This window comes from Oncorhynchus clarkii, chromosome 30, assembly GCF_045791955.1.
Source record: "Oncorhynchus clarkii lewisi isolate Uvic-CL-2024 chromosome 30, UVic_Ocla_1.0, whole genome shotgun sequence".
Taxonomy (NCBI): domain Eukaryota; kingdom Metazoa; phylum Chordata; class Actinopteri; order Salmoniformes; family Salmonidae; genus Oncorhynchus; species Oncorhynchus clarkii.
In genome coordinates, this window is record NC_092176.1 from 46,232,947 (window position 1) to 46,247,473 (window position 14,527).

The 14,527-nt window shown below is 46.0% G+C and overlaps 1 protein-coding gene across 3 annotated transcripts; it reads right to left on the reverse strand.

Annotated features, from left to right (window-relative positions):
• Positions 1–433: 433 nt before the first annotated feature.
• Positions 434–14,479, reverse strand: LOC139390211 (G-rich RNA sequence binding factor 1). 3 transcript variants are annotated; one of them, XR_011629481.1, is made up of 10 exons: positions 14,023–14,464; positions 13,764–13,911; positions 12,880–13,035; positions 8,787–8,921; positions 7,164–7,302; positions 5,285–5,412; positions 4,769–4,854; positions 4,517–4,652; positions 2,336–2,450; positions 434–557 (listed from the first exon to the last, which is right to left on the reverse strand). XR_011629481.1 is itself a non-coding variant. In XM_071137468.1 (10 exons), exons 1-9 carry the CDS (start codon positions 14,239–14,241, stop codon positions 2,395–2,397), a joined length of 1,242 nt encoding a protein of 413 aa, XP_070993569.1. In that variant the 5' UTR covers positions 14,242–14,479; the 3' UTR covers positions 434–557; positions 2,385–2,394. The 3 variants fall into 3 exon arrangements, 2 of the variants coding, with proteins under 2 accessions (XP_070993569.1, XP_070993570.1); XM_071137468.1 differs by having other exon boundaries at positions 2,385–2,450; positions 5,246–5,412; positions 14,023–14,479; XM_071137469.1 differs by having other exon boundaries at positions 2,385–2,450; positions 14,023–14,454.
• Positions 14,480–14,527: the final 48 nt, after the last annotated feature.

Genomic DNA, 14,527 nt, shown 5'->3' on the forward strand with positions numbered 1-14,527 from the left:
TTATTGTGCCGTCCACTCATTCAGCCATAGAGCAAAACAGAGTGCAGACAATACATCCAGACCTGGTCCTTCTGATGTAGTGGAAGAATGAGAGGTGATACTGGCTGGGAGCAGTGTGACGACTCACCATGTACTGCCTCGTTTGGATGGCGGGCCATCATGGGTCAAACACACCTTATCTGAGGCAATCTCTAGGAAGGGATGTTCCCAAGGAAGACTCATGTAATTATTTTGTGACTAATTGAGTAAATGCATTCTTGTTTTACAGTGTCCTTTTCTAACTATACTGTGTATGCTTGAACATTGATCGCCAGGATGATTTGTATCTATTAATCTGTTCTTTATAGTCAGAGGTGATAGAGGCTTCCATCTTGCCTCGATTCCTCCAGAGACACACAGGGACTGTTGTATTTATTCACATAATAAATGGGAGTCAGATTGAACGTAGTTTTATTATATCCAACATCATTTCTACACCCTTACAAATGGTGACACATCCAGTCGATAAGGATTTTCACCACCACACCTCCGATGTCATCTCTCAGCCCACCGCTAACCTGCAGACAGAATCACAACAGACTCAATCAGTCAACCAATATTATCAAATCAAAGTTTGTCACGTGCCCTGAAAACAACAGGTTATTGGCCTTACAGTGAAATGCTTACTTACAGGGTCTAACCAATAATGCAAAAAAGGGTATTAGGTGAACAATAGATAGGTAAAGAAATAAACACTACAGTAGAGGGGTTATAAACAGTAGCACGGCTACATACAGTAGCGAGGCTACATACAGTAGAGAGGCTATATACAGACACCGGTTAGTCAGGCTGATTGAGGTAGTATGTACATGTAGATTTGGTTAAAGTGACTATGCATATATGAACAATATTTGAAATGTTGAATTCAGACCAACCTGGTAAACCTCATTGCCCCTCGTCTGATGATGTTTAATGCAGACCAACCTGGTAAACCTCATTGGCCCTCGTCTGATGATGTTGAATTCAGACCAACCTGGTAAACCTCATTGCCCCTCGTCTGATGATGTTTAATTCAGACCAACCTGGTAAACCTCATTGGCCCTAGTCTGATGATGTTGAATTCAGACCAACCTGGTAAACCTCATTGGCCCTCGTCTGATGATGTTGAATTCAGACCAACCTGGTAAACCTCATTGCCCCTCGTCTGATGATGTTTAATTCAGACCAACCTGGTAAACCTCATTGGCCCTCGTCTGATGATGTTGAATTCAGACCAACCTGGTAAACCTCATTGGCCCTCGTCTGATGATGTTGAATTCAGACCAACCTGGTAAACCTCATTGGCCCTCGTCTGATGATGTTGAATTCAGACCAACCTGGTAAACCTCATTGGCCCTCGTCTGATGATGTTGAATTCAGACCAACCTGGTAAACCTCATTGGCCCTCGTCTGATGATGTTGAATTCAGACCAACCTGGTAAACCTCATTGGCCCTCGTCTGATGATGTTGAATTCAGACCAACCTGGTAAACCTCATTGGCCCTCGTCTGATGATGTTGAATTCAGACCAACCTGGTAAACCTCATTGGCCCTCGTCTGATGATGTTGAATTCAGACCAACCTGGTAAACCTCATTGGCCCTCGTCTGATGATGTTGAATTCAGACCAACCTGGTAAACCTCATTGGCCCTCGTCTGATGATGTTGAATTCAGACCAACCTGGTAAACCTCATTGGCCCTCGTCTGATGATGTTGAATTCAGACCAACCTGGTAAACCTCATTGCCCCTCGTCTGATGATGTTTAATTCAGACCAACCTGGTAAACCTCATTGGCCCTCGTCTGATGATGTTGAATTCAGACCAACCTGGTAAACCTCATTGGCCCTCGTCTGATGATGTTGAATTCAGACCAACCTGGTAAACCTCATTGGCCCTCGTCTGATGATGTTGAATTCAGACCAACCTGGTAAACCTCATTGGCCCTCGTCTGATGATGTTGAATTCAGACCAACCTGGTAAACCTCATTGGCCCTCGTCTGATGATGTTGAATTCAGACCAACCTGGTAAACCTCATTGGCCCTCGTCTGATGATGTTGAATTCAGACCAACCTGGTAAACCTCATTGGCCCTCGTCTGATGATGTTGAATTCAGACCAACCTGGTAAACCTCATTGGCCCTCGTCTGATGATGTTGAATTCAGACCAACCTGGTAAACCTCATTGGCCCTCGTCTGATGATGTTGAATTCAGACCAACCTGGTAAACCTCATTGCCCCTCGTCTGATGATGTTTAATTCAGACCAACCTGGTAAACCTCATTGGCCCTCGTCTGATGATGTTGAATTCAGACCAACCTGGTAAACCTCATTGGCCCTCGTCTGATGATGTTTAATTCAGACCAACCTGGTAAACCTCATTGGCCCTCGTCTGATGATGTTGAATTCAGGAACAGCTCTATGTATCGCTCTTCTGCAAAGAAACAGAAAACGAGTTCAGGGTAGGAGGACCACGTTTAGAAAACACAAAATATGGGACAGCAGGATGATTTTGCGGTACAGTGTAGCCTACATGAATACAAAACAAATAACTACAGGTTACAAAAAAATGTTTATACTACAAACACCACAATATATTTTTTAATTTCATCGATAATAAAAATAAAATAAAAAAATGCAATTCTCATTTAACAAATTCAACAGACTCGTAAACTGCCCTAGGGGCACCAGGGAAACCACACACAGCTAGTTCTGTAGGTTATTTTTTATTTAAAATGGAGGCATTAAAACTGAAGGCGGATTTACGTAATTCGGTGAACCTCAAGACTCCTGTGAATGTGTTTTAATACTCTAACAACAAAGTCAGGTAAGTTGTGTTTTAATACTCTAAACAACAAAGTCAGGTAAGTTGTGTTTTAATACTCTAAACAACAAAGTCAGGTAAGTTGTGTTTTAATACTCTAAACAACAAAGTCAGGTAAGTTGTGTTTTAATACTCTAACCACAAAGTCAGGTAAGTTGTGTTTTAATACTCTAACAACAAAGTCAGGTAAGTTGTGTTTTAATACTCTAAACAACAAAGTCAGGTAAGTTGTGTTTTAATACTCTAAACAACAAAGTCAGGTAAGTTGTGTTTTAATACTCTAACAACAAAGTCAGGTAAGTTGTGTTTTAATACTCTAAACAACAAAGTCAGGTAAGTTGTGTTTTAATACTCTAAACAACAAAGTCAGGTAAGTTGTGTTTTAATACTCTAAACAACAAAGTCAGGTAAGTTGTGTTTTAATACTCTAACAACAAAGTCAGGTAAGTTGTGTTTTAATACTCTAACCACAAAGTCAGGTAAGTTGTGTTTTAATACTCTAAACAACAAAGTCAGGTAAGTTGTGTTTTAATACTCTAAACAACAAAGTCAGGTAAGTTGTGTTTTAATACTCTAAACAACAAAGTCAGGTAAGTTGGAAGCTTGTGGTTTTGTAATAAAAAGAGGGAGTAATGAAGTGATCTACAGGACTTTAAAGAGCGACTGACTTTATAAAACAACGAATCCCTTGAAAAAACGTCCAGTTTTCAGTATAAGAGTCAGACATTTAGTCTAACGTGAAAACTGACTACAAAGTCTAACATCGGTTAATGTTGGTCATAAAAAGTCAGTCTAAAAACAGACCTACCATTGTGTTTTGATCTGATGTCCATTTGCTCACTAACATGGGGTGAACAGCTGTGGCTCTCTATCCAATAGACACTGAGACAGACCAGACTTTTTTACTTGAAAAATACTGCGCCAAAACAACTACAACATCCTCGGCAAAAAACTTGAACATTTATTACGGATTTCTTAAATGATCTTAATAGTCATTCTGGGGATTTTGAGGAAGTGAAATCGGCTTCAGTATCTCATGCGGAACAAACATCATAAACCAAAACACGGAATTGGTCAGAAAACACACCTTCAAGACAGAAATCAACTTTTTCTAATGAGCAACGGAAAAACGCTCCTTGATGATGCATTAACCAGAGACCACATTTTTTTTGAAAATCTGGGAATATTTGTCCAAGGAAATATTTCTTGTTGTTGTCAGTGAATGTAAAACAGTTAGGAGGGGAGAATTCTAAAACGGGATTCTGGGAAGTAGAAGCAACGACGTTGAACGAGCAACTAATGAGCAGAGACTCACAAATCATGATAAAAAAATTACTTTCAGTCTAATACGGTTGCTTTTAGGAAGTAGGCTCGTTTACTCACGGTCCTCTGCAAGTGTAGCCCAAAAAGGATTTGACAAATGTGATTGGTTGACGATATGACATTGGCCTACGTCTCATCTTGCTCAGAATATCAGACAAAAGGCCCACACAATCTAGGACATGAATCTCAAATATAAAATATTCTGTTTTTGTTTAACACTTTTTTGGTTACTACGTGATTCCATATGTGTTATTTCATAGTTTGGATGTCTTCATTATTATTCTACAATGTAGAAAATAGTAAAAATGAGTAGTTGTGTCCAAACTTTTGACTGATAGTGTAGACAGACGTACGCATGTGTGCCTTGTCCCGGGTCATGGCTGAGACGGCGTCCTGGTGCGATGTGAAGTAAACATCAGCCTCTCCACTGGCCCTCCCGTCTGGACCGAACTCCACCAGAATCCTGGACAGCGCTAGAGGAGAGAAGAACTGACAGAGCAATATCAACCTGTTACAGAAAGTCATCGTTTGTTCAACCTTCTCCGACGCTAGTTAGCACGGTCTCGCTCTGAGACGGCACGGTAGTGGAAACCATAGAGCAATACCTGAACGATGTCATCTCCTGTGGCTTGGAAGGGCAGTCCTCTCATGTGAACAAAGTGTTGGGGCAGAGAAGATACTGGATGAGACCCTGAAACAAACAACAACATCCATCTAGACATCTACCCTCTGTTCATTTTCATCACAGTCAAAAGGGCATGACACTACACATTTTAAGAAAACAGTCTGTCTCACCATGTCTAGGAGGCTGTGCTGCAGGTCTGTCTGTCTGTCTCACCATGTCTAGGAGGCTGTGCTGCAGGTCTGTCTGTCTGTCTCACCATGTCTAGGAGGCTGTGCTGCAGGTCTGTCTGTCTGTCACCATGTCTAGGAGGCTGTGCTGCAGGTCTGTCTGTCTGTCTCACCATGTCTAGGAGGCTGTGCTGCAGGTCTGTCTGTCTCACCATGTCTAGGAGGCTGTGCTGCAGGTCTGTCTGTCTCACCATGTCTAGGAGGCTGTGCTGCAGGTCTGTCTGTCTCACCATGTCTAGGAGGCTGTGCTGCAGGTCTGTCTGTCTCACCATGTCTAGGAGGCTGTGCTGCAGGCCTGTGTGGTTGACTCTGTCTGGAGTTTCTGCCCTCTTCAACAGACTCTGTCTTCTTCCGACCTCCGATCTCACTCCTCCTACTGGGGAACACCTCGATGTACCTGGTGACACAGTCACACAGTCAGGACACGCCCCCGGTGACACAGTCACACAGTCAGGACACGCACCTGGTGACACAGTCAGGAAACGCCCCTGGTGACACAGTCACACAGTCAGGACACGCACCTGGTGACACAGTCAGGAAACGCCCCTGGTGACACAGTCAGGAAACGCCCCCGGTGACACAGTCACACAGTCAGGACTCGCCCCCGGTGACACAGTCACACAGTCAGGACACGCACCTGGTGACACAGTCAGGAAACGCCCCTGGTGACACAGTCACAGTCAGGACACGCACCTGGTGACACAGTCAGGAAACGCCCCTGGTGACACAGTCACAGTCAGGACACGCACCTGGTGACACAGTCAGGAAACGCCCCTGGTGACACAGTCAGGAAACGCCCCCGGTGACAGTCTTACTGTCAGGACACGGTCAAGACAGGATCATGGGTAAAGGTCATGGTCGGAAAATATATAAAGCATAGTAGACAGTCAGCTCTGAACGAGGGTTTATTGATCAACAAGAAAGCGTTCAAAACTAATCCATTTAGAAGCTTAAAGCTGTGCAGAGGGGGGCGGGGGGGGGGGGGGGGTTGATCCCAGGCTGTGTAGAGGGGGGGGGGGGGATCCCAGGCTGTGTATTGATCCCAGGCTGTGTAGAGGGGGGGGTTGATCCCAGGCTGTGTAGAGGGGGGGGTTGATCCCAGGCTGTGTAGAGGGGGGGGGGGGGTTGATCCCAGGCTGTGTAACGTTGAGTTCTTAACCTTCTACAGTCTAAGCAGAGGGGGGGGGGGTTGATCCCAGGCTGTGTAACGTTGAGTTCTTAACCTTCTACAGTCTAAGCAGAGGGGGGGGTTGATCCCAGGCTGTGTCATTACCGGCCGTGATCGGTAGTCCCATAGGGTGGGTACACAATTGGCCCAGCGTTGTCTGGATTAGGGGAGGGTTTGGCTTTACTTAACTCATGGCGCTCTAGCGACTCCTTGTGGCGGGCCGGGCGCCTGCAGGCTGACTCCGGTCGTCAGTTGAACAGTGTTTCCTCTGACACATTAAGCGAGCAGGTGTTAAGAAGCGCGGTTTGGCAGGTCATGTTGTTTCCGAGGACGCATAACTCGACCTTCACCTCCCGAGCCCGTTGGGGAGTTGCAGCGTTTAGACAAGATCGAAATTATGAAAAAGGTATTTGATCCATAATGTATGGCACTAAGCTATTTTACCTTTATTTAACTAGGCAAGTCAGTTAAGAACAAATTCGTATTTTCAATGACGGCCTAGTGGGTTAACAGATTTGTACCTTGTCAGCTCGGGGATTTGAACTTGCAACCTTCTGGTTACTAGTCCAACGCTCTAACCACTAGGCTACCCTGCCGCCCCAAGGCTATTTAACTGGGCAAGTCAGTTAAGAACAAATTCTTATTTACAATGACGGCCAAAGCCTAAAGACACCGGGCCAATGGGACTATGGGACTCCCAATCACGGCCGGATATGACACAGCCTGGTTTCGAACCAGGGACTCTAGTACTGAGATGCAGATGCCTTAGACCCGCTGTGCCACTCGGGATCCCAAAAACAAAGGAGGGACCAAGTCCATATTAATGAGATGTTGGAGGAACAGGTGTCCGTCCACTCACTGTAGCTCTAGATTAAACTCAGAGATTTTGATGGAGATTTGCTGTATTATGCTAATTAGATTATGCTAATTAGATTTCAGCAGAAATCAACTCCAGAGGTTGAAGGTATGAGTGTTCCTACCGGTTTCCGATGACCTCTCTGTCTCTGGTCAGGGCCTCGTCAGCCTGCTCCTGGGACAGGAACTGGACATAGGCCTCCCCTGAGTTCCTTCCTCTGTGGTCTGTCACTAGAGTCACACCGTCCTCCGTCACATCCAGACCTGTAAAGACCAGCAGCTTTATGCCTTGGTTGGGGACATGATAGACTGGTTCCATACTGGTTAGCCTGGTTCCATACTGGTTAGCCTGGTTCCATACTGGTTAGCCTGGTTCCATACTGGTTAGCCTGGTTCCATACTGGTTAGCCTGGTTCCATACTGGTTAGCCTGGTTCCATACTGGTTAGCCTGGTTCCATACTGGAGTCATTCTATTCTGTTACTTTACATGTGTGTATTCTTGTGTATTGTTAGATATTACTGCACTATTGGAGCTAGGAACACAAGCATTTAGTTATACCCGTAATAACATCTGTTAAATATGGACCAATAACATCTGTTAAATATGGACCAATAACATCTGTTAAATATGGACCAATAACATCTGTTAAATATGGACCAATAACATCTGTTAAATATGGACCAATAACATCTGTTAAATATGGACCAATAACATCTGTTAAATATGGACCAATAACATCTGTTAAATATGAGTATGGACCAATAACATCTGTTAAATATGGACCAATCACATCTGTTAAATATGGACCAATCACATCTGTTAAATATGGACCAATAACATCTGTTAAATATGGACCAATAACATCTGTTAAATATGGACCAATAACATCTGTTAAATATGGACCAATAACATCTGTTAAATATGGACCAATAACATCTGTTAAATATGGACCAATAACATCTGTTAAATATGGACCAATAACATCTGTTAAATATGGACCAATAACATCTGTTAAATATGGACAAATAACATCTGTTAAATATGGACCAATAACATCTGTTAAATATGGACCAATAACATCTGTTAAATATGTGACCAATAACATCTGTTAAATATGGACCAATAACATCAGTTAAATATGTGACCAATAACAGAGTTGGCTACAGCCCTTACGGTATGAAACCCAACGAGGAGGGACACAACAACCACGTGTGTGTTCTGTTATCAAACTAAATCTGTTAAAGTAGAGGGTGGTAAACGGGGCCCGTTGGGGCAGAGGGTGGTAAACGAGGCCTGTTCAGGGGCCCGTTGGGGCAGAGGGTCGTAAACGGGGCCCGTTGGGGCAGAGGGTGGTAAACGAGGCCTGTTCAGGGGCCCGTTGGGGCAGAGGGTCGTAAACGGGGCCCGTTGGGGCAGAGGGTCGTAAACGGGGCCCGTTGGGGCAGAGGGTGGTAAACGGGGCCCATTGAGGTAGAGGGTGGTAAACGGGGCCTGTTCAGGGGCCCGTTGAGGCAGAGGGTGGTAAACGGGGCCTGTTCAGGGGCCCGTTGAGGCAGAGGGAGGTAAACGGGGCCCGTTGAGGCAGAGGGAGGTAAACGGGGCCCGTTGGGGCAGAGGGTGGTAAACGAGGCCCGTTGAGGCAGAGGGTGGTAAACGAGGCCTGTTGAGGCAGAGGGTCGTAAACGAGGCCTGTTCAGGGGCCCGTTGGGGCAGAGGGTGGTAAATGAGGCCCGTTAAGGGTCCTACCAGAGAAGAAGAGCATGACGTCAGTCTCGGTGCAGCTGTAGGGGAGACCTCTGATCCGTACCACTCCGTCTCTGGCTGGGAGCTGAACTGACTTCTTCAAGATGGCCTCCGCATCGCTGTTGGTCACCTCAAACACTGGAGGAGGTTGTTGAGGAGAAGAAAAATATTACTTTATTGTCCAATGTCCACAAATGTATATACTCAAGAGGTTGGAGAAGAGAGGGGACACAGAGTGGAGAGTTGGAGAAGAGAGGGGACACAGAGTGGAGAGTTGGAGAAGAGAGGGACAGTGTGGAGAGTTGGAGAAGAGAGGGACACAGAGTGGAGAGTTGGAGAAGAGAGGGGACACAGAGTGGAGAGTTGGAGAAGAGAGGGGACACAGAGTGGAGAGTTGGAGAAGAGAGGGACACAGAGTGGAGAGTTGGAGAAGAGAGGGGACACAGAGTGGAGAGTTGGAGAAGAGAGGGACACAGAGTGGAGAGTTGGAGAAGAGAGGGACAGTGTGGAGAGTTGGAGAAGAGAGGGACACAGAGTGGAGAGTTGGAGAAGAGAGGGGACACAGAGTGGAGAGTTGGAGAAGAGAGGGGACACAGAGTGGAGAGTTGGAGAAGAGAGGGACAGTGTGGAGAGTTGGAGAAGAGAGGGACACAGAGTGGAGAGTTGGAGAAGAGAGGGACACAGAGTGGAGAGTTGGAGAAGAGAGGGACACAGAGTGGAGAGTTGGAGAAGAGAGGGACACAGAGTGGAGAGTTGGAGAAGAGAGGGACACAGAGTGGAGAGTTGGAAAAGAGAGGGACACAGAGTGGAGAGTTGGAGAAGAGAGGGACACAGAGTGGAGAGTTGGAGAAGAGAGAGGGACACAGTGTGGTGCCCCTGGAGCAGTTTAAGGGTTTGTTAGGAGCCTTGATCAAGGGCACAATGCAGGTGTTGGGAGGGGGGGGGGGTCATCTATGTTCTATATAGCCTGGTCCCAGGTACTGTCTGTCTGTAGTACCTTCTATATAGCCTGGTACTGTCTGTCTGTAGTGCCTTCTATATAGCCTGGTACTGTCTATCTGTAGTACCTTCTACATAGCCTGGTACTGTCTTTAGTACCTTCTATATAGCCTGGTACTGTCTGTCTGTCTGTCTGTCTGTAGTACCTTCTATATAGCCTGGTACTGTCTATCTGTCTGTAGTACCTTCTATATAGCCTGGTACTGTCTGTCTGTCTGTAGTACCTTCTATATAGCCTGGTACTGTCTGTCTGTAGTACCTTCTATATAGCCTGGAACGGTCTGTCTGTCTGTAGTACCTTCTATATAGCCTGGTACTGTCTGTCTGTCTGTAGTACCTTCTATATAGCCTGGTACTGTCTGTCTGTCTGTCTGTCTGTAGTACCTTCTATATAGCCTGGTACTGTCCGTCTGTAGTACCTTCTACATAGCCTGGTACTGTCTGTCTGTCTGTAGTACCTTCTACATAGCCTGGTACTGTCTGTCTGTAGTACCTTCTACATAGCCTGGTACTGTCTGTCTGTCTGTAGTACCTTCTACATAGCCTGGTACTGTCTGTCTGTAGTACCTTCTACATAGCCTGGTACTGTCTGTCTGTAGTACCTTCTACATAGCCTGGTACTGTCTGTCTGTCTGTAGTACCTTCTACATAGCCTGGTACTGTCTGTCTGTAGTACCTTCTACATAGCCTGGTACTGTCTGTCTGTAGTACCTTCTACATAGCCTGGTACTGTCTGTCTGTAGTACCTTCTACATAGCCTGGTACTATCTGTCTGTCTGTAGTACCTTCTATATAGCCTGGTACTGTCTGTCTGTAGTACCTTCTATATAGCCTGGTACTGTGTCTGTCTGTAGTACCTTCTATATAGCCTGGTACTGTCTGTAGTACATTCTATATAGCCTGGTACTGTCTGTCTGTAGTACCTTCTATATAGCGTGGTCCCAGGTACTGTCTGTCTGTAGTACCTTCTATATAGCGTGGTCCCAGGTACTGTCTGTCTGTAGTACCTTCTATATAGCCTGGTACTGTCTGTCTGTAATACCTTCTATATAGCGTGGTCCCAGGTACTGTCTGTCTGTAGTACCTTCTATATAGCCTGGTACTGTGTGTAGTACCTTCTACATAGCCTGGTACTGTCTGTAGTACCTTCTATATAGCCTGGTACTGTCTGTCTGTCTGTCTGTCTGTAGTACCTTCTATATAGCCTGGTACTGTCTATCTGTCTGTAGTACCTTCTATATAGCCTGGTACTGTGGGTCTGTCTGTAGTACCTTCTATATAGCCTGGTACTGTCTGTCTGTAGTACCTTCTATATAGCCTGGAACGGTCTGTCTGTCTGTAGTACCTTCTATATAGCCTGGTACTGTCTGTCTGTCTGTAGTACCTTCTATATAGCCTGGTACTGTCTGTCTGTCTGTCTGTCTGTAGTACCTTCTATATAGCCTGGTACTGTCTGTCTGTAGTACCTTCTACATAGCCTGGTACTGTCTGTCTGTCTGTAGTACCTTCTACATAGCCTGGTACTGTCTGTCTGTAGTACCTTCTACATAGCCTGGTACTGTCTGTCTGTCTGTAGTACCTTCTACATAGCCTGGTACTGTCTGTCTGTAGTACCTTCTACATAGCCTGGTACTGTCTGTCTGTAGTACCTTCTGCATAGCCTGGTACTGTCTGTCTGTAGTACCTTCTACATAGCCTGGTACTGTCTGTCTGTAGTACCTTCTACATAGCCTGGTACTATCTGTCTGTCTGTAGTACCTTCTATATAGCCTGGTACTGTCTGTCTGTCTGTAGTACCTTCTATATAGCCTGGTACTGTCTGTCTGTAGTACCTTCTACATAGCCTGGTACTGTCTGTCTGTCTGTAGTACCTTCTACATAGCCTGGTACTGTCTGTCTGTCTGTAGTACCTTCTACATAGCCTGGTACTGTCTGTCTGTAGTACCTTCTACATAGCCTGGTACTGTCTGTCTGTAGTACCTTCTACATAGCCTGGTACTATCTGTCTGTCTGTAGTACCTTCTATATAGCCTGGTACTGTCTGTCTGTAGTACCTTCTATATAGCCTGGTACTGTGTCTGTCTGTAGTACCTTCTATATAGCCTGGTACTGTCTGTAGTACATTCTATATAGCCTGGTACTGTCTGTCTGTAGTACCTTCTATATAGCGTGGTCCCAGGTACTGTCTGTCTGTAGTACCTTCTATATAGCGTGGTCCCAGGTACTGTCTGTCTGTAGTACCTTCTATATAGCCTGGTACTGTCTGTCTGTAATACCTTCTATATAGCGTGGTCCCAGGTACTGTCTGTCTGTAGTACCTTCTATATAGCCTGGTACTGTGTGTAGTACCTTCTACATAGCCTGGTACTGTCTGTAGTACCTTCTATATAGCCTGGTACTGTCTGTCTGTCTGTCTGTCTGTAGTACCTTCTATATAGCCTGGTACTGTCTATCTGTCTGTAGTACCTTCTATATAGCCTGGTACTGTGGGTCTGTCTGTAGTACCTTCTATATAGCCTGGTACTGTCTGTCTGTAGTACCTTCTATATAGCCTGGAACGGTCTGTCTGTCTGTAGTACCTTCTATATAGCCTGGTACTGTCTGTCTGTCTGTAGTACCTTCTATATAGCCTGGTACTGTCTGTCTGTCTGTCTGTCTGTAGTACCTTCTATATAGCCTGGTACTGTCTGTCTGTAGTACCTTCTACATAGCCTGGTACTGTCTGTCTGTCTGTAGTACCTTCTACATAGCCTGGTACTGTCTGTCTGTAGTACCTTCTACATAGCCTGGTACTGTCTGTCTGTCTGTAGTACCTTCTACATAGCCTGGTACTGTCTGTCTGTAGTACCTTCTACATAGCCTGGTACTGTCTGTCTGTAGTACCTTCTACATAGCCTGGTACTCTCTGTCTGTCAGTAGTACCTTCTACATAGCCTGGTACTGTCTGTCTGTAGTACCTTCTGCATAGCCTGGTACTGTCTGTCTGTAGTACCTTCTACATAGCCTGGTACTGTCTGTCTGTAGTACCTTCTACATAGCCTGGTACTATCTGTCTGTCTGTAGTACCTTCTATATAGCCTGGTACTGTCTGTAGTACCTTCTATATAGCGTGGTCCCAGGTACTGTCTGTGTTTCTCCAGGGCCTTGCTGACGTCCTCTTCATGCTCCAGCTCTATAAAGGCCTGGCCGTTGGGCTTCCCATCCCGGTTCACCGTCAGGTGGATCCCCTTCACACCGTCACGCACACGGCACTCTGGACAGTGAGAAGTAGAGTACACCTACCTATTAAACCAACATCTCAGTGTTTCGAACAGGGGATAACAGTCAGGAGGGTGGGGGATAACAGTCAGGAGGGTGGGGGATAACAGTCAGGAGGACGGTGGGGGATAACAGTCAGGAGGACGGTGGGGGATAACAGTCAGGAGGACGGTGGGGGATAACAGTCAGGAGGACGGTGGGGGATAACAGTCAGGAGGACGGTGGGGGCTAACAGTCAGGAGGAGGGTGGGGGCTAACAGTCAGGAGGACGGTGGGGGATAACAGTCAGGAGGACGGTGGGGGAAACAGGATAACAGTCAGGAGGACGGTGGGGGAAACATGATAACAGTCAGGACGGTGGGGGATAACAGTCAGGACGGTGGGGGATAACAGTCAGGACGGTGGGGGATAACAGTCAGGACGGTGGGGGATAACAGTCAGGACGGTGGGGGATAACAGTCAGGACGGTGGGGGATAACAGTCAGGACGGTGGGGGATAACAGTCAGGACGGTGGGGGATAACAGTCAGGACGGTGGGGGATGACAGTCAGGAGGACGGTGGTGGAAACAGGAATAAATTAAATACAATTAAGCCTTGTCCTGGAGAAAAAACATCTCCATTGAAATGGCAGTTCTGTCTAGGACTGGTTTAATCTGTGTCTGGGAAACTGGACCCTGGAGGTTTATCAGCATGTTCTTAACAGAGGTGTATGGAGGGCTTACCAGAGAAGAACTGAATGAGATCGTCTGTGGTACAGGACCATGGAAGTCCTTTAGCTCTGATGATAAACACCTCCTTCTTCTCCGGTCCTGGGTCAGAGTTGTAGTCTGGTAGAGGTGGGTAGTCATCATCTTTGAAGGGGGCTCCTGACTAATACACCATACCGTTAAGTTATAACATTCATATCTAGATTTCTACCATTATAAAATGGATTGACAGCAGGATACCTTTTCATACAAAGAGCGGCACACAGACACTAACCTCTGAGTGTAGCCCGAGTTGGGACTGCACTGCGGAGAGGCTGTGATACCGGGGTTTCAGTGCGGCGGTCCAATGGTGATGGAACCGCGGACGGCCACATCTCTCCGCTACTGTTCTGGTCCCTGCGGCACTACTCTGCGACAAAACGCTCTTGGAGACCTGTCTCCCCACCACAGAGCGACTTAACGCTAACAGCAAGGGCCTACAGTTCCCAGACATCTTATCAAACCTGTTACTGCGCAATGCTACGATTTTTCAATATGACGAACCGGTTTGACAGATGAACAAAACCCCACGGAAAAACACTTTTACCGTAGTTATTTATTGAGCCTTGCAAACACTTAAATACATTGAAAGGTGCCGCATACGTAGGCTCCTCTTTACAGCAAGAAAACTCACGTTGCCCAAGGACAGTAGTTCGTCAAAAAGGTCAAAGTGAATTATAGTCAACAAAAGGAGTATTTATCCAGCAGCGTTGTGGAAAATAGAAATATCGCCGTCTGAT

Coding starts and splice junctions, on each gene's coding strand:
- LOC139390211 (XM_071137468.1), bottom strand. CDS start 14,241: ATGTCTGGGAACTGTAGGCCCTTGCTGTTAGCGTTAAGTCGCTCTGTG. Junction 13,036..13,763: donor TCTCATTCAGTTCTTCTCTG/GTAAGCCCTCCA, acceptor CTCACTGTCCAG/AGTGCCGTGTGCGTGACGGT. Junction 5,413..7,163: donor AGAGAGGTCATCGGAAACCG/GTAGGAACACTC, acceptor CTGTGTCACCAG/GTACATCGAGGTGTTCCCCA.